The sequence below is a fragment of the Panicum hallii genome, chromosome 4 (genome assembly GCF_002211085.1).
Source record: "Panicum hallii strain FIL2 chromosome 4, PHallii_v3.1, whole genome shotgun sequence".
NCBI lineage: Eukaryota > Viridiplantae > Streptophyta > Magnoliopsida > Poales > Poaceae > Panicum > Panicum hallii.
This window is the reverse complement of record NC_038045.1, coordinates 46,063,600-46,090,621: the sequence shown is the minus strand read 5'-3', so window position 1 is coordinate 46,090,621 and position 27,022 is coordinate 46,063,600. Positions and strand designations below refer to the sequence as shown.

The window sequence follows — 27,022 nt, the reverse complement described above, 5'->3', positions numbered from 1 at the left end:
GCTGCTGACGACGCCGAAAGAAGTGCCCATGCCATGCACGGATGCAACGCCAACCCTCCCACCTTTTCTTTAGGCAATGGATGGATGCAGCCTTCCCCCGTCGAGACATCAGACATGATGGGAACGGGACAGAGTGAACCGTCTCCGCAGATCCCAATTTTTTAGCCCAATAATGCGCGCATAAGCGCACCATAGATGGCAGTGTGTGGTACCAGCGAGGCACACATGATGCGTCGCATGCTCTACTGTATGTGTTGGTATGTGGCTGACACTGTTCAGAGGAGATTGGGGGGGGGGGGGGGCACCGGGCACGGCGCCGTGCGCACAGGCTGCTGGATTGTTCAGAGTTCAGACATGCTTACGATCTGGCATCTCCTGCACAGCGCGCGGCATTGTGCGCGGAGAAACGCTGCAAAAACTGAGGAGACAGGCGCGGCGCAACCCTGGAGGCTGTAGCAGGTCAACCGACGCTGCTACTGCTACTTGCAGGGGAGTGTGCCATGTGACGCATTATCGCGCGGAGCAGTGCGTGAAGGTCTGAAAGATACTGTTCCTTCTTTATCGGTTTGATGATGATCCATTGATCCGGGGCCTGTGACGTTTCCCTTCTTTCTGATAAAGGGTAAGGCGGAAGGGCCTGGCGAAACTGGGGTTGGCGAAACTGTCTGATGCTTCCGTCTTCTTGGCGGCCTGGCGCGGCTCAGCGTTTGCAGACCTGCGCACAGGCCCTTACGGGAGTCGAGAACGACGACAACGGCTGCCACGGTGAAAAACAGGAACGCATAATTCAGAGTCAGAGTGGAAAAGGAACGCATTGACAGGTCTGTTTATTCGAAGGCACGAACGAGCAGCTCGTAATCCAAGCAGCTGTTGGATCCTGAACTATCGATCCAAACACGACCTCGATCGCGATCAGTGCTTCGCAAACAGTGGGTCGTCGAAACAGCGCGTGCTCCGTGCTGCGACCTGGTACAGTCACAATTCCAACCTCATTCAGTTTTCCCCTTCCGTTCAACTCCTCCCTTCCTTTACCGTGTCGTCGTCAGGGCCCCTGTGCAGAGAGCATTCACAGTGCCGCAGCGACCGAGCGCGCGCGCGCGATGATCCTCGTGCCACTCGATCGTGGCCGCGAGCTTCCCGCTCCTCGTTGACCCATCCCCCAATCCCCCCACGGATGGATGATCCCGTCGCGACACGGACGTCGTCTCGGCCGCTGCCGGGTCAAAGCCGATCGGACCCGAAGGCGCAGCTCGCGACGGTACGCCCGCGCGCACTGGCACTGCCGCGCCAGCGGTGCGCGCGACGATGGCGAGGTCTCCGGCGAGGCCATTTCCCGGGGCGGGGCACTGGGGCCGTGCGTGCATCTCCCGTCGCTCTCGACCCCGCACTCGCGCCGTGCCCCGACCCAAATATTCTCGGAGAGGGAGAGGGGAGCCGTGCTGCCCGTGGGCGCCCGCGCCGCCTCCCCACTTGCCGCTGCTCCCACTTCCAACCCCCGGCTCGCGCGCGCCGGCCGTGCGGCTCGCGTGGCGCCTCCTCCTCGCTCGTCTTGCCGCGATGAGAAAAGAAAAGAAAAGATAAAAAAAGAACAATAAATTTATCATTATCTCTTTTTTCGATATCATTAATCGATCTTTTCTCTCTGGAGACGAACGGCAACCATCACGCTTCGCCATGCGTAGTGCGAAGCTACTCATGCTGCCGGGGGTGCATTCCATGCAGGTTCAGGCTCATTTGGGAAAGTGCAAAGAGCTGGGTCTCTTCAGACTTTGGAGATGAAGTTGGAGCCAGCAAACATGTGCTGCACACATGTGGCTGTGTGCGTTGACTATCTGATTTCGGTTGGGCATTGGGTGCAACCGTTCTTTTTATGGTTAGGATAAAGTAATCAGCCAACAATGATTTTAGGATAATCATCTGAACTCCTTTGACGAACGATCGAGCTAGTTGTCCTCCTCCATTAGCAGCTTCGTTCTTCCATGGCGTATCCAGGACAAATCAAAAGGAAATGAACGTACATCTTCATGAACACGCGCGTGAAATCCGGGAAAAACCACGTTGACGCAACAGAGAAAGATGACATATTCTGAATCGGATCGTAAGTCTCCTTCGTTCGTAGGGCCACAATAAATACAATCACGAAAAGCATATAATAATCCACTAACCATAAAGTAAAAAATCAGTCAGATCGTATCCTTCCATCCGTTTAATATTTGCTGTTGGTCAACTCAAAATTGAGATAGCCAATGTCTAATCGAAAATTCTCCTGTCAAATATTAGAGAAACGAGCTCGCATTCGCATAATCGGAAAAAAAAAGTATTATTAAAAAAATTAAGGAAAAAAAGAAAATTATGATCGAGATTCTCACGATCATTCTAGAAAGCCCAGGGCACATGCACATGGATCATCTGTGACGGTCTGATCCCATCTGAGACCAACAGGCCAGCCGCATTCGAGCCACCCGTCCGTGGGGTAAAGTAGATCGAAGAGGAAAGCACTGGGCACTCCTACGTACTTGTCGGCCTTGTACCACTTTCTCCTCCGTCCCCAAAGGTCCAGACGACAGCAATCAGACCGAGGAAAGGCGGCGCTCCGGCGAAAGGACGCCCGTCGACCCGTCGCTGTTTTCCTCTCCCCAGCAGAGGAGAAAAGAAAACAGGTGAATAATGCTCCGTTGTGTCGCGATACTGCCATCTGCCGGAAAACACGCGCGCGCGCGCCCCCACCGGAGCACCTGATGAATGGTGACGATCGGCCACGCCGGCTCCGATTCGCCGGCCGGACCTTCCGCGGCCCGTCCGCGTGCGTGCTCGCCGACGGCGACTGCGGCGAGAGCGGGCACTTCACCCGGACCCGGCCGGCCGGGCTAGCTCCGGCGATCTATCTTTTCACCGTGTACGGATGCCCTCGCACACGATCGTCTCTTTCGTCCAGGCTTTTCAAACTCACTGCTTGTCACAGCTAACCCTGCATATCGATGGTGCGTCGCAAAGTTGTTTTGACAGCAGCTGGCGAGAGTAGCTAATAGGTCAGCGATGCCTAACAGCTTTCCTCGCCGATCGATCGACTGGGCGTACGCCGACGTCGTCGTCCCATCCGCTTCATTAGGCATGTCGACATTGCTGATTAGGTCTCCGCACGCACAGTGCACACTATCGGCCAGACATGGATACGGGATCAGCAGCACTTGGAACGGACAGAGTATTTCCGGAGGTAAACGTATAGTAGGCACGTGGCGGCTGCTTAGTGCTCTGAAAGTTCTGCCTCTGTTTTCTACAGCGGCGGTAAATTGCGTGCCCGAGGGCGCAACTCCGGACAGCCGTGGACGAGAGCACGCACGCACGACCTGCTCCTACCACCGGAGGATGATCTCTACTTTTACAGGCAGTGGCAGGAAAGCAAAGTCGACGGCTAGCTGCACTGTGCGGTGTCGATAATGGCCACTGTAGAGGAGCATGCCGTGCAGTGCCAATGCATTTGGAGGCAGACAAAGTAAGACATGGCGGTTGGCGTGTGGTGCCAAGAGCAGCGTGGGATGGATCTGTGGCCGGCGAATGCCGGTAGGAGGCCGGCCGGGGCGTAGCCTCGTTGTCAGGTGACTTCCTCAAGTGTTTTCAGAGTTCGGTTTGATTTGAACTGTGGTCTGGTTCACTCAGGTGTCATCCAGTTAGGTTGGATTCCTTTCCTGGTTGGTTGTTGGATGGAATGTACCGTTAGTAATAAGGTGTTTGTGGACAAGCTTTAATTACATTTACATCAGTAAATTAAGCTCTTGCGGTTTACTCTAACAAAAACAATCAAATTGTAGCTAGGTATATATGTAATTGTTTTTTGTACTTCACATTTCACATGCATATAGGGATTGTTGGTACTTTAAAAAAAAGATATATCATGGCAAAATTAGGTGATGTGCATCCTCATTAAGGTAAGTAAGGAGCAAAATTGAAGAGCTAGAGGTAGCAGACATAACCATGCATGCTAATTGCCATGACGGATTATTGGCAAACATTACAACAAATTAAAGCAATTGACGTCAGTGTACTATATATTTTTCTTAAGTGCACATGGCCTTAGAACAACTATTTAACCTCTAGGCAGGGCGGATCTGGTAGGGGGGATCAAGCCCCTCTACCTCCCCAAGATCAATAGATACCCATCTAAGCTCCTCTCCATTTTTTAAAAGAAAGAACGAAGAAGAAAGGAGGAGGAAGAAGAAGAGAGAGGAAATGAGCCCCCTCTTCATGTATTTTCTAGATTCGCCACTGCCTCTAGGGTTTCCTTAACAATTTTTCTTTTCTTCTATCATGCAGAGAAGCTATCCTAAATAATTTAACCAACACATTTCAAAAGGTATGGATTCGAACCAGAAAAGGGAATAACATATACTATGGTGCTAAAATAATGAAAATCGTTGGTTATTCTGCTATGTGTTTACAATTGTTAATCATAATAGTGTGGAAGAATAACGAGAAAATTGTTATGCTTGTCATCAGTCATATCATTCTTATGTTTTCACCTTGAAACCTGGCTCATCACAATTCCTTTTCAAATCAATCTTTCAGTTTAATGGGGCTGCTAAAGAAAACTGATAATAGGTCCTTATCAGCATTCCTTTTTAGGCAATTATGGCCTTACGCTAATCGACTAGACAATCACCACTACTTTATGGCTTAGTTTTGTATAAGAGACAATTTGGTATAACAACATATATAACAAGAAACTAAATTAAGGAATTGCAATAACTCAAGTGAAGCCATCTAGATCCATCTATGTGCAGCGTCATCTCTCTTGTGCTCGTCCTTCCTATGTGTCAACAATCAATAATAGAAGAGAAAGAAAGAAAGAGACACCTCTTCTGTGGTGGTGTCATGCCATAATGCCCCCCTCTTACATCTTAGGAGGAAGTGTCTTTTCCTTTTCAAGGGAAAATGTGAAGAATTCAAACTACTCGATATAAACATGTGGTTTCCAAAATCTGAGTGCGTGTTTATTTGTCGATTGCGACTTGCACCCATACTTTGCTTCTGGACAAAGGGAAAAACTCATTACAATTGCCACTTGTTCCTCCAACCTCCACAAGAAAATGTTTTTGATGCTTTCACCTTATTGCACCTAGATGAAGTCAGCAACATTTTTGCATCAGCAACTTCCAGGGTAAAAATATCATGTCATCACTGGGTTATAGATAGAAGTGGTGGTGATGAAACCTACTTGTCCACCATCACATCTGTCTAGATTACCCATATGCCTTTCCAATCACTTGGTCGGTGATACACGTTGCTTAATGTACGTATTTGATTCACTTGCTGCTAGTTGGTTGCCATATGACATCAAGCAACAAACTAAGACAGATCCACGGCATGCAGTCCCTACCCCAACAACAACAGCAACATGGGCATGGATCCTTCAGCCAGCCAGAAAAGGAAACCGATCGGTGACTGGAAAGCCGATCGGAAAAGGAAAAATCATGACTAATTAAACATAAAGATGCTGCCCACGGATCAAGAGAATATGAGTACGTTTGAAATTCCAGCAAGAAACTTGCAAGTTTATCAATTATCCAAGTAAAATTCCAAGTTCCCCTTGACCAAAAGGGCTGCTTCTCTGCTCTTTTCCTCCTCCAACCACTAGATAAGATCCGGCACGGCCATTGAAGACAGCGGCAGCAGATCCGTCGTCCCGTAGGAAGAACAGATCACCAGGCTGGCACTGGAACCGGTAAACAGACGCTGTGTTCCAGCTAGGGTTCGTTCGTCTCGCATCCATTCCAAGCAATCAATATGGAGAATGCAAACACAGGTCAAGCAACAGTATATAGCACACTCCGTACACTCTAGCTAGTATAGCCTAGTACTAGTGCTTGTTGTAGGCTCGCAGAAGCTGCAGCATTGGACCTTTATGGAGGAGTACACCACAGTAACGCCCCGAGAGGCAGCTTAGGTCCCTGCCCCCCTTTGCCTGCCGTCGCCAAGAGGGGCATGGCCACCGGCCACCCCAAGTGGGCCGATCGTTTCGGACTTACCGAGCTGCTGCTCAGGAATGGGATGCATGAACCTGAACATCTCATTGCGTTCCGGCACAGGCCCTACAGCTCTAGGCTGAAGAATTTTATTATACCTTCTTCCAAGTCCTATCCAACTGCCACAGCACTCCCTGTATGTACAACGTGGAGCTGAAGTGCTGAACGCAATGCAAGTTGGATCTTGGTATCGAGCAGAAAACCAAAAGGACATACTGGTACTGCAGTACGAACTATTGGAGCCATAAAAGGCTACTTGCTGCATTGAAGAGGTCATCCTGAGTCTGGCAGCCTGCCTCTGGCCTTCTCCCAGAGTCAGAGAGGCAGCAGCTGCTGAGCTGAAGTAAATTGAACACGCAAGAAACAGGGCGACTTTACTCAGCTCTGAAGATACTTCGGTCAGCCGGCGCAGCTTGATTTCATCGCCATGTCCGTCTCTCTCTTTCGCTTTTTCTCCGGGCGACCGGGCCAGAGCCAGCCTTGCTCGCTGCGTGCCACAGACAGTGGCCCTGTACCTGCAGCTCTGCTACAGTGCTACGGAACGGGGGTGGAGAAAACCCTGGCCGCGCCCGGCGACGGTTTACCGGGTTGCTTCAGCGCTCCGTGGCTACCCAACCCAACCTCGCAGGCTACCACGGTGGATGCGCGCGGCGGCGTTCGTCAATGGCGTGACGTGGCGGCCGCCCCGGCCGGTGGTTGATGATATCCCCGACGGCGAAGCCAATTACGGGAGACGTGGAGTGGTTAGCGGCGGCATCCGTGCTTTGCTTTACCACGATTAGCACCGGGGTCACGAGCCTAATCGATCCACCCCCGCGATCCCTTTCTGGAATTGAAGGTTGCGCGGAATCGATCGAACACGCTTGCTTGGCTTGCTTGCGTCGCTGCAAGCCACTCATTGCGCCCTCCCGGCGGGCCGGCCGGCGATGGACGACGGAGCCCCCGAGTAATTGCTCGAGATGACAAACGCATCGGTTTCACATTTCCGGTTCTCTCCTCTTCTGCCACATTGATCTGGCCCTCGTTAGTTCACACCCTTCTTCCGGCAGCGCCATGCGCAGTCTCGCAGAGCCGTACGCGCCGTGTGCTGCGGAGGACGTACACCGTATGTACCTCCTTCCCGTACGTACGAAGTGCTAACTGCTGGAAACATCGTCGTCTACGTCGAGGTCGCCGTCAGACGACGATGCCCAGATCCGGTCGAAAATATCGGAAGTTTGAAAAGGCACTTGCTTCGTCCTCGTCCTCGGCGGCGCCGTACCGCCGGCGTCACGAGAGTCGACGTCGTCGGCCGCGGCCGGTCGAGCGCGCGCTTTATCGCCTCCTCCATGACGAGCGAAGCTGCAACTGGCCGGTCTCCATTGTTTTTATCTCCAGGACAGTGTGGACAGAGCTACTACTATTGTTTTGGTCTCCGGGAGAGGACAGAGCTGCATCTGAGACGACTGTTCGTTTCGTCCTGAGAGAAGCATGAAAAGGTTGCCCAAAAAAAAGAGCTGTACTATATCGGTGTTCGCACTGACCAATGTCCATGTCGATGAACCGCTCCAAATTCTGCATAGTTTTGTATAGCTGAATTGGATTGGAGTGGAACCCATCGTGCTGTTTTGTGGTATATGGTTTGGGAAGCCACGCCGTCTGCTTGGCAGGTTGCACGGGTGGCGCGATGCTCATGCGACGCACTCGGACGCGCTACTGCTGGTTAGCTACTCACTCCCCTGCTGAGAGCAAAGTTTTTTTTTTGATAACGAGAGCAAAGGTTTTTTAACGATGATCTTGGCCAATCAGAAGGGCCCCGTTTCACGGGATCCAATGGCCGTCCGACAACAAGGCCGGCTGGGATTAAAAAATACGTGAGTTTCACCAAACGTGTGCGCCCCGAAGAATCTGCTGCCGTAAGCCATGCCCCTGCCACTGGATCAAGGGACAACGGTGATCAAGGAAAGTGTGAAATTTAGGGAGTCCTACTTATTTGACACTTGGGCTGAGTACTGGGACACTCCATTTTCTTTGGGAAAAAAGAGATGTGGTAATAAATCAGTATTTTTTTATGATAAGGATAGTAATTAGGATCAATCTTTGTTTTAATCTAGACGTTCGCCGTATATTTCCTAGCCGTAGGACACCCTCATGCAGGAACTCAAAAATCACCACCCACAACAATGGCAGATCCACACCCTGCGTCCTACGGACAAGTCTACTCTGTGTCACTGACAGGTGGTTCCATGAGCCATTAGTCCCACCTGTTAGCCACCCGAGTCCCCTGCAATAACAGCAGAGGAACTGCTTCCTGCCCAACAACCCCGTGAAGCCCGTCAAAAGTAAAACCGCCGTGGTCAGTCATTAATCCTGCACAGCAGTAGGCCAGTAGGCCGTCAGCCGTGGTAACTCCCGGGCCCCAAGTCCGAAGTTTCCTCGGCACGACTGCGACTCCTCAGGACTCAGGAGCAGTTAGCACGGCACAGCAGTAACGTAAGCCTCCAGCCAGTGGTACCATCTAGGCATCCACCACCAGTTCACCGCGTCCTGTCAGGCTCTGTTTGTTTTCACCTCGCCGCGCACGCGAGCCCTCCCGGCCCGCCCACGTCGCTCGCTCCATCCCCGGCCGTGCCGGTTCCCGTCAACCTCCCAGCTCCGGAGCTCCCCCTCCCCCACGGTCTCGCGCTCGCTCGCCCCGCAGCCACAAGCGCAAAGGCAGCGCTCCGATCCCGGCCGGACCCAGCGCCCACCACCTGCCGTCCCCGTCCGCCCGTCCGTCCCCCCCAGCTCGCTCGTGGCCTCGGCCTGGCCCGGCTCCCCCTCGCCACCCATCTATAAATACCCGCCCGCCCGCTGCGGAGCTGAGAGCAGGACGCAAGCAGCAGCCAGTAGCCAGCGCCGCCGATCGATCGAGCAGCCTCGCTCTCCCCGTCCTCCGCAGCGTGATCGAGCGAGCTGCCTGCTGCTCCCCGGCAGACCGATCTATCGGGCTGAGCAGCTAGCTTTAGTTTGCTAGCTAGGCGATCGACCGGCCATGGCCGCCCCCTCCACCGCGTCGAGGGCCAACTCGCGGGTGAACTACTCGAACGAGATCCACGACCTCTCCACCGTGCAGAGCGGCTCCGCCGTCCCCACCATGTACTACCCGGAGAAGTCCCTCGCCGACATCTTCCCGCCCCACCTCCTCAAGAAGGTAACTCCTCACTAACTGCTCCAGAGTCCAGCCGCCTGCCCTACCGGCCTCCAACCGGCAGGCCGAGGAGAGCAAGGCAACCGACCGGCCATGGCTCGCGACTGATCGATGCGCGCGCGCGTGCGTGCACACACGTGGCAGGTGATCTCGGAGGTGGTGGCGACGTTCCTGCTGGTGTTCGTGACATGCGGCGCGGCGTCCATCTACGGCGAGGACCTCAAGCGCATCTCGCAGCTGGGGCAGTCGGTGGCCGGCGGGCTCATCGTCACCGTCATGATCTACGCCACCGGCCACATCTCCGGCGCGCACATGAACCCCGCCGTCACGCTCTCCTTTGCGTGCTTCCGGCATTTCCCCTGGATTCAGGTATGTGTGTACGAGTACCAACTGCATCTCCATCGATCTATCCGTGTCCCTTCTGCTCTGCCGGTTCTTTTACTCTGCTCCGAATTTTATTTTCGTGTTCGTCCTGCTGCCGGAAGAGCTGCTCCTAGCGTGCTGGCATCATATTTCTTTTCGCGGCAGCTCATTGGTTGGTTCCGCTATTTTCAATCCATTGATATAGGAGTTCAGTAGGACTTACTTGTCAACATGTTGTCTTCTTCCCAAGAAAAATTGTCAACATGTTGTCATGGCCGTGTACCTGGCTACTAACCATGCCAAGATACCTACAATTTAACTTTTTGTCGAGAACACGCGGTAGAGCTTCATATTTTTAAAAATAAAAAAGTTTCCAAAAATTTCCAACCACTTCGCAGGTATGGGATTAGACAAAGCAAAAATTACTGCACTGTATGAAAAAAACTAAACCAGAGGGTAACTTATATACAAAGAGACAGACTTTAGATAGTTTGCATGTCGATCACAAGGCGCAGGCAATTTTAAACTCTCATATATATTTTTTAAAAACACATGCAAATGGATACCGACCAATTATCTGCCAACTGGATACAAGAAGCAGCCAATAAGCAGCCATCACCCCTGTACTTTAGTATAGCACAAGTTGACACGTACATCCAGTACACGACTGCTTAAAGAAGTCCAGCCCGTATTTTGCAAGCAGCTTATCTGTTCTAATTTCCTAGTCATGGTGTCAGGTCGGTAGCATGCAGCTAGCAGCAGCAGCATCCAAAACAAAAACATTGCATGCATTATTGGCAACAAGCTGATCGATCGAGCATGTGAACCGATAAAAACAACCTCAGAGGCTCAGACAGTAGAGAGACTCCATCGAATACAGAAAGAATATCTTTTTTTTTAAAAAAAAACAAGGAGCAGGTGAGAGTGAGACGGATGATGATTGGGCAACTTGGCGTAGAGATAGAACTACCGATTGGCCCATGATGACTAGGGAGCTCTCTCATAATGGTACAAGCTTACAGGGAAAGCTCCGATGATTAGCTTCCGCTAATGGCAACTAACCACCGCGTACTGGCCGGGGGCGGGGCCGGCGTTGACATTCTCGCGGCTCCTTTCTTTGATGAGAGCCAAGCGTTGGCCGCCATGGCTCTTGGTGGCCATCAAGAAGATATGGTGGCCGGGATGGCGATGGCACTCGGCGAAGAGGAAGCCTGCTTGATCCACGTGTTGGGCTGCTGGCTCGCCGAGAGGTGGACCGGCGGCGTGGCCGTGGGAGCCCAAGACGGTGCGTGCGCCGGCCGTGCGAGATAGAAAAGGGCGTGGGGATCGGAGGAATATAATCTGAGATAGCCGAGGAATTAGCGGCTCGCGTGGCGTGCTTGCAAAGTCCGCGTCGCGCGCGCGCGCGCCGTATCGTACCCCGCTCGCGCGTGCGCCGGCCAGCCGCGGCAGGACGGGGTGCTACCGCTCGGCCCGGGCTCGCCGAGAGCCACAGCCTTTGGGCGGCCGAATATTCGGAGGCGTCGTGTCCTGGGTGCCCCATCACGTCGCAGGCGCTGTGCATCGATCGCTTGCCTGTGCTCATGGCTCTGTGGTGTGGCTTGGTGCTTGCAGGTGCCGTTCTACTGGGCGGCGCAGTTCACGGGGGCGATGTGCGCGGCGTTCGTGCTCAAGGCGGTGCTCCACCCCATCACCGTGATCGGCACCACCACGCCGACGGGGCCGCACTGGCACGCGCTCGTCATCGAGATCGTCGTCACCTTCAACATGATGTTCGTCACCTGCGCCGTCGCCACCGACTCCAGGGCGGTCAGTACCCTTCCCTGCTCTTGCTCGGTCTTGCCTTTCTTCTCCCTGTTGTTCTTCTCCCTGCTGGCTCGTTGCTTGCCCTGACGTCGACGCCCTTTGGTTTTGGTTTGCAGGTGGGTGAGTTGGCCGGGTTAGCAGTCGGTTCCGCGGTTTGCATTACGTCAATCTTCGCAGGGTAAATATGAAATGGAACGATGAATAATTTGTCACTGATGAGCACTGACCACACTAGCTAAACTTATTAGCAACAAGGACGTAGTACTTGGCTGTAGTACTCTCACGAGGAATTAAAACACGGTAGACTTTCGACAAAAGAGCTAGCAGCAGTGACACTGAAGAAACCGCCTAGGTCCTTAGGAAACTAGCATGCGACTTTTCAAGCTGTTGACGTTCGTTGCCACTAAGCCGGCCCCCACATTGTTTTTTTCTCATCCAAATTGGCGCCGTGTCGTTGTACAAGCTGACACTCTGGTTGGGACAGGGCGTGACACTAGAAACCTGCCTTCTCACTGACTTCTAGCAAACGATTGACTTTGGAATTGTACATTCATGAACTCTTAGTCAAGAAACATGTGAAACACTACTAGGAATTGAGACACACTGATTAGCTGTAGGCAGATTATTAAAATAAAATGCACACACTGATCTGATGAAAATAAAGACACTGATGACGCACGCACGCACATACACATGCATGTAAGCTAATCAAGGCGCGGGGAAATTACGAGTGGCATTTGCAGGCCTGTGTCCGGCGGATCGATGAACCCGGCGAGGACGCTGGCGCCGGCGGTGGCCAGCAACGTCTACACGGGCCTCTGGATCTACTTCCTCGGCCCCGTCATCGGCACGCTCTCCGGCGCCTGGGTCTACACCTACATCCGCTTCGAGGAGAACCCCGCCAAGGACGGGCCCCAGCGGCTCTCCTCCTTCAAGCTCCGCCGCATGCAGAGCCAGTCCCTCGCCGCCGACGAGTTCGACACCGTCTAACACGGCGGCGGACCGACCCGGGACCGGCCGGCAGGTGTGCACCACTAGCTCGCACACATCACCACCACCGTGCGTGTGAGCACGTGCCACCACACGTGTGTACTGTGTGCTCGCTCTGTTCAAGACCTCAGGTGGGAGAGAGCTAGAGCTCCTGCGTGTGTGTACCGGTACATACTCGGTGTACGTACCTACGTACGTGTTTGTATTTTTCCGCGTCGCCTATACGTACGTATACATGTACGTGTACGTACGCGTCGTTGAGATCGAGCAGCGGGGATCTCGGAGCAGTGTATGCTTTATGTTGTCTTCGGCTTTGTATTGCGTCAGAGTTGCAAAAGGTTAATCGATGCAGCTGATGGGCTTGTTTATTTGCAAAAGATGCACGAGTGTTTGGAAGAAGTGTATGCATGGATTTACTACCTTTTTGTCTACTGATTTATTTTATCTTTTCTTTTTTGGTTTGAGTTCTTTTTTTACTGTACTTTTTGATCGGATGGCCTTTTGCTTATGTAGTAGCTAGCCAGAGTAGGCCAGGGCAGTGTCCTGAGTCGGTGGTGCGTGAATGATGATACCATCACGCACTAAGCATGGATTAACATAGCATGCTTGTGTCAGTGTTGTTGACTGCAGCGAGATGGCATCAAAAAAAGAAGGGCAAGAGTCCTCCTTTGAAGGCCTCCAAGAAATTCGTGTTGACAGCAACTTTGCAAGACATGGCATACGTATGTCAACTAGGAGCGACCAATAAGGCCTTATCTAAAGGGTGGTGATGATATTCTTGGATCAACGAATGAAATCCCAGTTGATGGTCTCGCCGAAAAGCTAGGTGGTGGAAGCCTAGAACTCTAACCTCTCCTTGTCAGCAGAATTTGAAAATGAACTGGAATTTTCTGAAACTTTAGTCGCTAGCTTGTGAGCAACAGGAAGCATGTTACACGAAACATAAAAATAAAAGGGAGATGCTATTGCACAAATGAATAAAAATAAATTGGTTTATGATCAATAAATATTGTCCATTCAATCATGATCGAGGGCTTTAAGTCCTCCTTTCTTTAAGCTCTTAACGACTACACAACAAAAGCAAGCAAATTTTTCTAGGGTTACCGCCCTCCAACTTAGCCCCTCCACCATGCTTTCCCCCTCCTCCCATTACCCCCTCTAGCCGGTATCGTCTACCGAATCCTACCATTGTTCATGGCACAGGAGCCCCACGACACCATATCGATTGGGATCGTTAGTCATTAAGCCGCCACCCCGGTTCCTGAGGAGTGTGAATTGGTGTCCTAATATGAATCTCCACTAACAATATTCACTTCAATTGCTTGAAAAAATAGGATCCTTAGCTTAAAGGCACAAAATCACTACCTCTACCTATTGCTCCGTCTAGGGCCCGGGAGACCTCCTGAGCCACCTAGCGTCCGATCGAGGCTAGGAATTTCTTCAAGAAAGGAAAGGTGTAAAACAACGGATGGGCATCAGGCGGGTGAATCAGGTCAGAGTGAGGTCACAGCTCTGTTCCTGATCGAGTTGACCAGCGCCGATGCACAACATCAGCGTGCCAACACAGGACCACCTGAAGCTACTACGCTTTAGGCTAGTCGCACCGCTCCAGTGCTAAATGAGTCTGTAAACAGGGTACGACCCACATGGCCCATCGACCTTTCCAGGTTCCTTCCATGGAACGCTGCGGCCGCACCCCTGTATTTCGATCTGCATGTCAACAAAACCAACGAACAGGGCTGTTGGGGAAGAACGTGGCCACTTCACAGGGCTGGAGAGGAGACGGTGCTGCGCGGACACTCCGCAAGGCCGCGCGCGAGAGGAGAGGCTGCTGCGGTGGAGAGGATTGCGTTCGTCTCCGCCAACACTGGGTTTGCCGATTTACTGTAGCGAACGGAAGTATCCAGTGCCAGATACGCGATTTTTATCGGTGGATTTGCAGTTCAGTCGCGTGTGGTGGTCCGCGGTGCGACTAGCCTTAGCCCCCTGCACTGCACTGCACATTACAGGACCAGCAAACCTTCCCTCCACTGATGCCACCCCGGCGGACCCGACCCGACCCGACCCACGGTACACCTGCCTGCCCCATGCATCGCCACCCGTGTCCCCCGCCCGAGCAATGCGCCGCAACGTCACAGGGGCACGCGCGCCGAGGTGCCCTCCCCCGAACCCTCGCTCTCGATCGCGTCCCCACGCCGACGCCGCAGGTCGGTCAATCACGCACGCACGAGCGGATCGGACGAGCCGGCCGGCCGGCCGGCCCGCAGCGTCACCGGTCACGTCGCCGGCGACGAGCGAATCGATCGCTCCATGCCCGATGCATGCCTCCATCAGGCTTGGGTCCAGATCGTGCAAGCGACGCTGGAGATTCGTGCCGCGCGGCTTGCTTACTTTCAGATCATCACACCCCACTAGGGCACAGCGAAACACATGCGCCATTACAGGCAGAGGCCAAGCTAAGACGACCGTGAAACCTGATGACCACACATAGCTGCTGCACATTTCCAAAAAGGAAGAGAAGGAAAAAAAAAAGAAGGACGGGTTGATGGACGTGCACGCTCATGGGGATCGACGGTCATGCCTGTCCACCAAAGGCTGCCGAACCAACCCCAGACCAGGGCGTACTGACCTGACCTCAGATTTCGTCGGAGTCGCCCTCGGATCATTTCAGGTCAGTGCTGCAGCAGCTAGGGCAAAGGGGCGCCACCACGACCATGTGGCCCCCCGGGCCCCCGCGTGACCTGCGGATCAACCGCCAACAGCAGCCGCGATAGCGAGAGGATCGGGTCGTGTATGCCAAGAGCAAGGGTAGGGCAGGGCGTATGAATGCAATGTCCACATTGTTTTTTTTTCTTTTGACCTGGCAATGTGATGTCCATTAGCTTGTAGTCAAGTATACTTTGGACTTGGAATAATCAGCAGTGCTCCTGATCCTGATCGCCTCGTAGTGCTTGTACGTGTGGTTACGGTCGTGCTTGGGGTATGGTGTGGGAAAGCTATGATGTGTGTAACGAATGCGTTCTTGATCAACCACGTACGTGTTTCCTTTACCATTTTCTGGGGTGTTTGAGAGTGTAACTGTCCCTGTGCGGTCAAAATAGGTGACGTTTCCATGTACTTGCGACAAATTTGTTGTGAAAAAGAGAGATTAAAATAGTGCACTGGAGGTTTGTAAACGGGTGTCGTGGTGTCTTAGACTCGTGTGATAACGAGCCTATCAAACCCATAATTAGAACTAATATAAAAATAAGATTTATAACTAATAATTATAATTATCTATCTCACGTCCCCTTTCATCTATTAAATATTCTAATACTTACTCTAAAATATATATTTATTATTATCTAGTTACAATAGATTTCATTTTGCATCACACCTCCATGTGTATTTGATATATATATATCTATATATAATTGAACTATTTATTTGTGAATTTATAGTCTTATCTCTTCCATCATATATGGATACATGGTGACACATATCATGGGTAGTATTTTTATATAAACAATAATATAAATAATATATTAATAACGATAGAAATAGTAATTTAAAATTTTATATTGGTTCACTATTTTACTATAAGTATATAATTTAGATTAATATTTAGGGGTTACATGAACCTTTTAATAATAATATAATTGGATAATTTATATGTAAATTTAGGGGGTTATTTGTATTATTTTTATAATGGCATAGGTGGGTAATTTACACGAAGATTAGAGGGTTACTTTAGATTTTTTAGATTTTTTATAACGTCAGAGGTGAGTAATTTAGATACATGTTTAGGGGGTTATTTTAGTCTAGTTTCATAGTAGTAGAGGTAGGTAATTTATTAGGAAAGATAACAGATCCAATGACTATTATGATTAGAATTGTCGAATTGATGGCCCGATGTTTCTGATTTTTGTAAGAATTTTTAGGATTTTTCTACCTTTTAGTGTCCATCTAAGATCCTAGGTGGTTTCATATAGAGCCTTCAAAATAAGCCTGTAAGATTGATAACTCGACCCAAACTTGTTAAGTGCGACGCTCAAGGTATAGATCTTCTTAACTAGCATAACCTTGCCAATGTGACGTGCCACCATGACCCATGACATGTGGGGGACATGATGGCAATGATGACGGGACCAGGCATCTCCAGTTTCACTGAAGAGTGCTACTACATATAATTACTTGCTAATTAGGGTGATTTCGAACTTGATGCATGCGTTTTATCTGAAAAATAAATCTTAATGGAAAATCCCTTCAAGAGATTGTTGTCATATCGGAGAACTTGTAGTTCAATATATATCTATTTCTTATGTCGGTTAGTTCTATTTTGTACTCTCAGTTCCAAAATGTAAGTCATTTTAATTTTTTTAGTTCACAGTTTTAGCTATAAATCTAGGTATGCATTATATCTACATACATAGTAAATATTATTAATTTATAAAAATTAAAGGAACGACTTATATTTTGGAATGGAGAGAGTAGAATTCAAATTTATGCAAAAGATCATGAACATTGTCTTGTGTTGAGGGAAATCCAAGACCCAGCAGTTATCACATTGTTCCAGCAATCTTTATAAAAGTTCTTATCTCTGTCCTGCACCTGAAGTAAATGGAGGTTGCACCTTTTCTGGGTGGCATTGAGGAAACCCGTTGCTTACAGGCAACGATGTCCAGATCGAGCAACCTGCATGGTTTGGATCCATTGTTCGTCCTTCAGAGCTCGTACAAGATCATATTTGATTTAATTAAACGGGTTTAAATGCGACCCATGATGCTCTCTCGCAAACGTCTTGGTGACCGATTTATCCTAACCTGCAAGCTGGTTTTTGAGAAGACACAAGACCAATCTCATGCCACCAAACCAAGTTGAGCTATTTATCTGTCTCACAGCAGGAATTCAATAGACGCCGTAGCTTCCAAGTCCAGTCTTGCCTTGCAGGTTGTCCCGTCCTGTGAAATATGTCAACTGAACCTGTCTCCATTGCCTTCATGCTTGACAAGTTAACAGCTTGCAGGTCACAAGTAACATTTCTGTTGAATTGCACTACATCTGAAATATTGTGGTGATGTCTACTAGTTCAAATCATGCAAACTCCCCTCTAGTAGCAACTAGCAAAGCACAAGATTACTTGTGCTTGAAAGGTACAGATTTTTCCCATCCAAATAAAAGAAGATATATACCCACGCATTTCCTCGCCGGCCGGCGCCACCCCACGAGCGCCGTCCGCGGCGAGAGGTACAGGCCACCACGGCGGCACAGCAAGCAGCCATTGGCCACACGTACAGCCCGATTTTCTTCTCCCCGTCAGTCCGAAGACTGACCCAAAGCAAGCAAGCACTGTCCCAGATACACATGGGATGATGGGAAACGTTAACGGTAGCTGTCACACAACAAGGCTGCTGCACACGATCGGCGGCGACGACGACGATCCTTCGAGCATCATACACCCGCCGCCCGCCGGCCCGTCACAACGGAGGTGACATGTGTCCCGGCGCACCGAACCCCGCTGCTAATGCGCGTAGCGATCAGGGGACAATAGCGTTGGAGTTTTGGGGGGGTCTCTTGAGCTCCATTATTCAGGTGTGCATCTGCACGACGAGAGGGAGGTGCACGGGTAGAGGTAGATCATCACTGGCCCCCCAATGCACACCATTTTAGGATGGTCTATGCTTCCCGCAGTCGCCCTTAGTGCTCCTGGCACACGCGCCATTGCTCACGAAACTGTCAACGAACAGTCACTGACAGGCAGGTCGGTCGGGCGAGCCGCCGCTCGCTCAAGATTATTGTCGATTGGACCCCATACGTCATTGAGACGACGGCTCTGTCGACCCTAGGTATAAGTAGCAACGCTGCTGCTTTGATCCTAAGCTTTCCGATCGACGAACCTCTCCTAATGGAAAGTACACAATGATCGACGCAAGCTAAGGATCACAAAAGCACTGATTAGGCTCAAAGCTTGTGTCCTTTTATTACTATTTTATTCCCAAAAGGAATGCAAGCTTAGGTCGGTCATACTAAATTGGATTCGTTTAATGCTTGTTTACTCAGAAAAGCGCCTTTGTGAGGTGTTATTGCAAGCTTTTAGTGGAACGAAGTGGGTGTTTTTGCTGACAGGAACCGGTGATAGAGCTTGGAAGGTGGTGTCTGGAATCTTTGGAATTTCCATGGCGGGTCGCCGTACGGGGTGCTGGCTGGCGAGTGGTGGATCGAAAAGCAGGGGGCGCGCGGTGCCCTCGCGTCAGTTTCTTTCACCTCGCCGGTGGACCTCCCTGGAGACGCAGCAGGGGTTCATCCGTGGATAGAAATGTGGCCGAGTTGAACTCGTGCAAGGTAACTGTCACCCTGCCAGAGTGCATGAGGGAACCAAGTTAGAAAGGGGTCGGCAGGCCCGGGGCGATGATCCTGCACGATCTGAGAGCGAAGCAAACTAGGTGTTGGGTTGGGCTAGCCGCTAGTGCGTCGAGCTTTCGTGCGTGATTGGTGAAAAAGCTTGGAGGAGTCTAGGCCTCATGTTGCTTCGCCGAGAGATACGGAGGAGTGTGCCAGCCTCTCCTTTTGCCATCTTGTCTTGCTCACGGCTCTTGGGGAAAAAAATCATCATCAGAGCGAATTATTCCTGCGCCAGCTTTTTGGAAGCACCATGGAATAATTTAGGTACTCCACTTTCTAGGGATTATTAGGTAGTCGTTTTGTGTTTTTAGACGAGGCTCAAAAAAGATTTGCTGGTAAAGTTTTGGCTGGGCATTGTAAAAACGGCATTGTCACAGAAAGGACTACATTCTTTGGTCGCCACCTGGATTGGGACACTCTGAAATCGAATGCCACTTGGCGGTCCCTGAAAAAAAAAATATCCTAGACCGCTAGACGGTGTAATGAAACGGCATGTCGGCACGCACGTGTGAGCGACAGAGCGTACGTGTAGTGTGTATAGAATGTGCAAATTCATGCGTGGCCTGGCTCCTTTGGCCCTGTTTGGTTCCTGCGACTAAAATGCCCGTAGCATCAAATAAGAATATTACTATTTAGAGTATTAAATAAAATCTAGTTATAAAACTTTTTTTTTACAAATATGTACTAATTCGCGAGATGAATTTAATGAACCTAATTAATCCATAATTTGTTACAGTGATACTACAATAACCATCCACTAATGATGATTAATATACACCATTAGATTCGTCTCGCGAATTAGTTTTAAAATTAGACTTTATTTAACACTCTTAAATGATAAGATTCTTTTTGATGTGATGGAGCTAAAATTTAATCCTCTAGAACCAAACACCCTTTTACTCTCTGAAGCTTCCAGCAAAAATATAAAGCCGTATCCCACCGAGATATAGCAGGATGTGTGTACTAGGATCTACTTACTCCGTCCTAAATTATTAATTATTTTAACTTTTTTAGATTCATAGACTTTGCTATGCATCTATATATAAATATATATGTAGATGCATAGTAAAAATTATGTAATGAGTAATAATTTGGGATGGAGGGAGTACATTGGACCATGGACACATGGACAAACTTTTTACATATGGCACATCTAATTATATATAGTTTGATGTTCGTGTGATACATTTAAAACTCTTTACAACTTTGTTCGTGTGATACATTGACACATCAAATTATATAGTTGTCGTATGTCTTCAAATTTACATAATGTTTGGTTCAACCACTTTGCTTCAAAAAATAACATGACTTTGAAGGGACTCTTCCCTCCAAGTCATCTGTGCCTGCTGTGTGATGAGTAGAACACAAGGTGTAGGATGAACTTCATGAAAGTGTACGGTTAATACTTGACAGTACGTTGGTACGCCTAGTAGTGGCTACCTTGACTCAACTATTTGTAGGGTGGTAACAGTCCACAAATCCAGCTTTTTTCCCGTCACGAAAGCAATGGAACTTTAGATAAAGCGACGACACGTGAACAAAACAAATCGCCCGGAAGGATCAGTGCATGATTCCATCATCTTTATACGCGAGAATAGGCCGATCATCGCACACCATCGTCTTGCAAGCTGAGCCAAGCAATGAATTCACCAAATCACATCGAAAGCTCCGGAAACCACGCACTTCGTTCACGTCAGAATGACTGCCATCCCATTCTGAAGTTACATGTGGCCCCCACGGTGTCGACGAGCATATTTCTGCTGCCACTAGCACACGCACTTCAGTGTTCAACCTTTTTTTTTAGGAGTTTCAGTACTGTTCACGTTCACCCGCAAGAACATGTTCAGCAAATTACTCATCTATCATATTTTATATATTTTCTGTCTCCATTGCCAATAGCAATTTTTGTATTTTTAACGGTGAGTGCCATAGCAGATTACCCTATATTTGAGCAAGAGAGATGTGTGTTTTAACGATCATAATTTTTTTTTGATATTAGCTATGAAATTGGTAATTTGCTGAAGCATCTTCTGTCACTAAAAGAACAGTTTTTTGGTGAGAAGACAAGAAAGTAATATGCTGAAGATGCTGTAAGACGATTCGATCCGCTGCAGCATGTTTGGGCCAACCCCAGCCTTGATTCGTCAAATCGTGTGGCCCAGCAGGATTATGCTCTCAGACACCAGATTTCGGCCCGAATTTGCTGTTCGAACAGATCAGTGGCCCATTGACGCAACGGAGAGGGCCACGTCCCACGGCGCCGAAGAATCTGCCCCTGGCGCACTCGCAGTCCAGAGCCCGTGGAGTTTCGGACGAGCTGTGCGTTGTGCGTTGGGCCTCTCTACATATACAATCCCAGGCCTCCACCCCTCGCTCCACCCGCCCGCTCTCCCCGCCGCCGACGCCGCCGCGGCGCGCGAGAAGCTCCCTCCCGTGGGAGCTCCTCGAGCGGGAGGCCCCGTCGCCGCGCGCCGCAACGCCACCACCGCCCTCTCGGATACCCTGCGACGGGAAACGGATCCAGGCCACATTCTTCGTTCGCCGCCCGCCGCGCGTCTCCTACGTGTGCGTCCACAGCCCGGACGCCGCGGAGATCAGCGTGGAGCCGGTCGTCCTCGCCGCGGAGGGCGACCTCGTCCTGCTCCGCGTCTCGGTCGGCCGCGAGGGGGACTACTTCGAGAACTTCGACTAGTACGTCTACCGGGCGGGCGGGTCCCGGAGGGGCCATCGCTCACGCACCTCCCGCGGCCCCCTCATGTCTTCAACGGCAGCAATGCCGGCCTCCTGTGCTACTGCAACGGCCACACGGGCGGTCAGGAATACATCGTCGCCGTGCTGAAGTAGCTAACCACTGCCAAACTGGAATCGCTAACCAATCTTTGTTTCAGAGCATCTTCCATGGAGAACTTGACGACGACAATGAGCGGAGTTAACCAATCTGAGTGATACAGTGTCACAATTCGTTTCTAATTAGACCAATTTTGGCGGCGAACTAATCTGAGTTAACCGGATCAAAGCAAGCGCATTAGGCTCCGCAGCGATGCCCATCGATGGGCGGTGATGCTAGCACTCACGGTTGCTTCAAGCTCGACGGTGACGGGTAAGCTCACTACCTCAGATTTCAGCCCGCATGGGGAAAAACGCATAGCCATTCAGATCAAGAATACAAGAAAAGCGAATGAAACCATGAAGGGAACCCAACAGGAATACAAGATATGTTAGATTCTTTAGGCTAGGATCATATGTTCTGTTAAGAATAGGTGAGAGATACGAGAGGAGTGGTTTTGGGCAGTTAAGCTAACAAATATTACACAAGGTTAGATACACAAGAGGGTATTTACTACTGCTAACAGCTGTCAACAGCTGCTTATAATTTAATGACTAAGCAAAATACATCTGACCCTACTGGGTCAAGACAAAATAAAACTTATAGATTATCTCACAATTCTTCCCCTAATCCTTGTGTTTCTATCTAATGAGTCTGGACAATCCTTGATGTTAGCTCTTGGAATTTGACTCGCCCAAGTGCTTTGGTGAGGATGTCAGCGAGTTGGTCTGCAGTGGAGATGTATGTGGTGCTAATTCTTCCATTATCCAAGCAGCCCCTGATGAAGTGATAGCGGAGCTCGATGTGCTTGCTGCGCTCATGGAAGATGGGTTCTTGGCCAGTGCCAAGGCAGACTTGCTGTCCACCTTAAGCTCTACTGTCTGAGCTTCCTCTCCGGTGAGTTCGCTTAACAGCTGAGTCAACCAAATGGCCTGAGTGGCGGCCGTGGTGGCAGCAACATACTCTGCTTCATATGAAGAGAGTGCCACCACACGTTGCTTGATGGATTGCCAGCAGATCAAGCAATTGCCAAGGAAGAAGAGAGTGCCACCGGTGCTCTTCCTTATGTCGATGTCGCCAGCGAGGTCGCTATCGCTGTAGCCGACCAACCGTGCTGCTCCTGTTCGTCGCTTGTAGCACAGACCAAAGTTGAGAGTGCCAGCGACATAGCGTAGGATTCTTTTCACTGCCTGCAAGTGCTCTTCTGTTGGGTGCTCCATGAATCGACTCACGAACCCAACGGCAAAGGCCAAGTCTGGTCGTGTGTGGATAAGGTAGCGAAGGCTGCCAACCAGCCGTCGATAGTGTGTTGCATCCACCTCCGGTGTAGTGCTCTTGCGGCTGAGCTTGAGCCGCTCCTCCATTGGCGTTTGGACTGCATTGCAGCCTGCCATCCCGGCCAGCTCCAATATGCTCTCAGCGTAGTGAGCTTGGCGCAGGGTGATGGCATCATCATCTTGGTGCACCTCGATGCCCAAGTAAAGGGAGAGGAGGCCGAGATCACTCATCTGGAACAACGTCTTCATCTCAGCCTTGAACGCTTCAATCCCTTCCGACGAAGCACCAGTGATGATGAGGTCGTCCACGTACACGTCAACAAGCAGAACAGAGCTGCTGTCACCACGACGGTACATGGCATGCTCATGTTAGCTTTGGTGGAAGCTAATCCTCTTCAAGGTCGCGTCCAGCTTCTCGTTCCATGCTCGAGGTGCTTGCCGCAGCCCATAGAGTGCCTTGCGCAGCCGCAACACCTTGTGTTCTTGGCCGAGAACAACGAACCCGGGTGGCTAGCAGACATAGACTTCCTCTTTCAGGTCACCGTTGAGGAAGGCAGACTTTACATCCATATGATGGACGTTCCAGCCAGCTTCTACTGCTAGAGCAAGCAATAATCTGACAGACTCCATGCGCGCAACGGGCGCAAAGACCTCATCGAAGTCGACGCCGGCTTGCTGGATAAAGCCATGTGCCACCAATCTTGCCTTATGCTTAACCACCTCCCCTGTTTCACCTTTCTTCAATTTGAACACCCATTTAAGGGTGATTGGGCGTTGTCCTTGAGGCAGGTCGATGAGCTCCCAAGTTTGGTTCTGCTTGATGGAGTCGACCTCATTTCTCATTGCCGCACGCCATGCCTCCTCCTGTTCTGCTTCTGCAAATGTGCGTGGCTCGCTGGCGCTAATCATGTTCAACTCCCCCTCGAGATTACGCTGCGCAAGCCCAGGCACTGGCTGTCCTGCTCCAATCACACCCTCAATGGTGCAGTAGCGGACAGGCGAGTCACCACGGTGCGCTGCATCAAAGCGCTCTTCATCATTCTCCAATGGAGTGACGTGCTCCTGCTCGAATGGGCTATCCTCTCCGTCAGAGGACACGATACTGCTTGGTGCAGGAGTTGCTGGGCTTGCTGTTGCAGGGACAGGGGATGATGTTGGTGATGGTGTTGGAGCAGGGAATGGTGCCGTGTAGTTATACTTGACTTGGAACTCGCTTGAGCCGCTGTCGGCGGTATTGCTGTCCATGGTCGACGTCCAGCTCCAACTCCTATCCTCGTCGAAGATGACATCACGCACAATGCTGACCCGGCGCGTCACCGGATCAAGGAACCGGTATGCCTTCACACCGTCCTCATAGCCGATGAATACGACGGGCGTGCTGCGGTCATCGAGCTTGCGCAGGTGCCCCTGTTTCTTCATGTAGGTGAGGCAGCCAAAGGTGTGCAGGAAGTGGACAGCCGGCTTGCAGCCATGCCAAGCTTCGAACAGTGTCTTGCCGGCGAGTGCCTTTGTGGGGGCGCGGTTGAGCAAGAACACCGCGGTGCTCACTGCCTCCCCCCAAAACTCAGCCGGCATGCTCCTTTGCCTCAGCAGGGCACGTGCCATGGCAACGACGGTCTGATTCCATCGCTCCACCACACCATTCTACTGCGGAGTGTATGGTGCAGAGAAGTGGCGCCCGATCCCTTCATCGACACAGTAGCTGGCAAAGTCCAACGAGGTGAACTCACCGCCGTTGTCGGTGCGGATCACCTTCAGCGTTAGCCCGCTTTGCTTCTCCACTGCTGCTTGTATCCGCTTAATAGCCTCTGATGCACCAGACTTGCTTGCTAGGAGTACCACACACATGTAGCGGGTAGCGTCGTCAACAAGCAGCAAGAAGTAGCACCGGCCTCCAGGAGTCACCGGCGTGATCGGTCCACAAATGTCCCCATGGACAAGCTCGAGCGGCTTCTCAGCACGATACTTTGCCTGCGATGGGAATGGGGCACGCCGGTGCTTGGTGACGACGCACATCTCGCACAACTGCTCAGCATGCTTGAGCCTTGGCATACCGCGCACCATGTTATCGTGGCCCATCCTGTTCAGCGCCTCAAAGTTGAGGTGTCCGAACCTCTCATGCCACCGCCATGCCATGTCTCCATGTCGCACGGCTAGGCAGATTGGTCTTGCCACTTTTGCCTTCAACACGTAGAGGCGGTTGGCACCATGCTCAACTCTTGCGAGAAGGCGATGCTGTTGGTCCCAAACCCGGAGCACGCCTTCTTCAATCAGCACATGCGAGCTTGTTTCGTTGAGCTGCCCGATGCTGATGATGGAGTTGCGCAGCTTGGGGATGAAGAAGACACCAGCAAGTGCATGGTGCTCATCGTTCGTGCCGGAGAGGATGACAGTGCCGACACCGCAGATCTCGACAAAAGAGTCATCACCGAACTTGACCGTGCCTTGCACGCTCGTGTCCAAGTTGGCGAAGACATTGGCTCTGCCCGTCATGTGGTTCGTTGCTCCGGTGTCGAAGTACCAGCCATCATCCACTACCTCTTCAGATTCTCCAGCGGCACCAAGGAGTGCATGAGCATTGCACTCGTCGAGGTAAATGGGCTTCTTGCTGATTGGAGCAGAGGAAAGGGACGTAAGCTGCGCCATAAGTAGCGCTAGCTCATCCACCTGCTCAGCCTGGGCAAGGTTGGCCTGCGCACGACGTGGTTGGCGGCAGTCCTTCGCCCAATGCCCAAGTTTGCCGTAGTTGCGGCACCTGTCCCGATCATCTCTGCCATCAAGTTGTCGGTTGTTCTTCTTGCGCGGCCTGCGTTGCCGCTGCCGGTTGCTGCCACCGCCGCCTTGTTGAGGTGGCCTGTTGCTGGTCTCACCACTGCCCTTCTCCTTCATCCGAGTGAGCCACTGCTCCTCAGTGAAGTAGAGTTTGCCACCGAACAGCAGCGGCTGCTCTAGTGCAAGCGTAGCATCACTGCGCTCGTCGACGGTCTTGAGCCTGCCCGTCACTTCCTCCACCGAGAGAGTCGCTGTATCGAGCAGAGTTTTCGATTGACAGTGCAATTTGGGAGTACTTGGACGGCATGACGCGCAGCAGCTTTTCCACTGCTCGCTGCTCATCAATGGGTTCACCATAGATGGCGAGGGAGCTCATCAGGCCGGAGAGGCGTAGTGCAAAATCATCCACCGCCTCACCCTCCTGGAAGCCAAGCAGCTCCCACTCACGGCGCATCTTCTGCAACGTCGACTTGCGAACGCGGTCGTCGCCAACGTGGAGGGAGCGGATGGCAGCTCATGCCTCCTTCGCTGTTTTCTTCACTGCCAGAGGCCGGAACATCTCTGGTGGCACAGCGCTGAGCAGCGCTTCAAGTGCCATAAGGTCCTCTTGGTAGTCGACATCGTCTTCTTCAACAGCTTCCCACAGACTACACGCCTGGAGCTTCACCTTCATCACCAAGCTCCACTCCTCATAGTTGCCTTTAGTCACCAACGGGAAAGATGTGTTGCTGACCTCCTTGATCACCCGCACCTCACGGATTCTTCCACCGCGGCGAGTTGCTGATGGAGATTGCCGGCGATAGGTGCGAGGCTGATCCTCATCACCTCAAGCACCCCGACCGGTTGCAGACATGATTCCTGCTCTAACAAGGCTCTGGTACTAATTGTTAGATTCTTTAGTTTAGGATCACTTCTGTTCTGTTAAGAACAGGAGAGAGACATGAGAGGAGTGGTTTTGTGCAATGAAGCTAACAATGTATATTTCTATATTACACAAGCTTAGATACACAGGAGGGGTACATATCCTTTTATAGGAATTTTAGGTTTGTGCTATAGTACCACTACAATAACCGACATTATGTTGGCCTGCGCTTTACAGCTAAAGCAAGATCCAAATTTTCTACTACTAACAGCTGTCAACAGCTGCCTATAACTTAATGGCTAAGCAAAGTACATCTGACCCTACTGGTCAAAACAAAACAAAACTCATGGATTATCTCACAAGATAACTCATAACTGGATCAATCACTCTATATTTCCCTCAAAAAAATCAGTCTCTGTGGACAATGGAGAGAGCAACTGAGCAAGAGCAAGCAAGGTGCAAGTGTCCTTGCTATTTCAGAAGCCAAGCATGTCAGAATCACGCCGACGAGAACGAGAGAGAGGACACACGCGATCACGGTGGAAGACACAGGCG

At 50.9% G+C, this 27,022-nt stretch overlaps 2 protein-coding genes across 2 annotated transcripts; one reads left to right on the top strand and one right to left on the bottom strand.

The window, feature by feature from the left end:
• The first annotated feature begins 8,856 nt into the window (after nt 1–8,856).
• LOC112889473 (aquaporin NIP2-2) lies at nt 8,857–12,725 on the top strand. Its single transcript, XM_025956142.1, has 5 exons — nt 8,857–9,192; nt 9,334–9,558; nt 11,167–11,361; nt 11,475–11,536; nt 12,102–12,725. Exons 1-5 carry the CDS (start codon nt 9,034–9,036, stop codon nt 12,346–12,348), a joined length of 888 nt encoding a protein of 295 aa, XP_025811927.1. The 5' UTR covers nt 8,857–9,033; the 3' UTR covers nt 12,349–12,725.
• Nucleotides 12,726–22,227: 9,502 nt separating this feature from the next.
• LOC112890553 (uncharacterized mitochondrial protein AtMg00810-like) lies at nt 22,228–23,190 on the bottom strand. Its single transcript, XM_025957427.1, has one exon. It carries the CDS (start codon nt 23,188–23,190, stop codon nt 22,228–22,230), a length of 963 nt encoding a protein of 320 aa, XP_025813212.1.
• Nucleotides 23,191–27,022: the final 3,832 nt, after the last annotated feature.

Bases quoted from the DNA above. Each gene is read 5' to 3' on its own strand.
- LOC112889473 (XM_025956142.1), top strand. From the start codon at position 9,034: ATGGCCGCCCCCTCCACCGCGTCGAGGGCCAACTCGCGGGTGAACTAC. The intron at 9,193-9,333 runs GTAACTCCTCAC...CACACGTGGCAG, and splicing joins CGCCCCACCTCCTCAAGAAG to GTGATCTCGGAGGTGGTGGC. The intron at 11,362-11,474 runs GTCAGTACCCTT...TTTGGTTTGCAG, and splicing joins TCGCCACCGACTCCAGGGCG to GTGGGTGAGTTGGCCGGGTT.
- LOC112890553 (XM_025957427.1), bottom strand. From the start codon at position 23,190: ATGTACCGTCGTGGTGACAGCAGCTCTGTTCTGCTTGTTGACGTGTAC.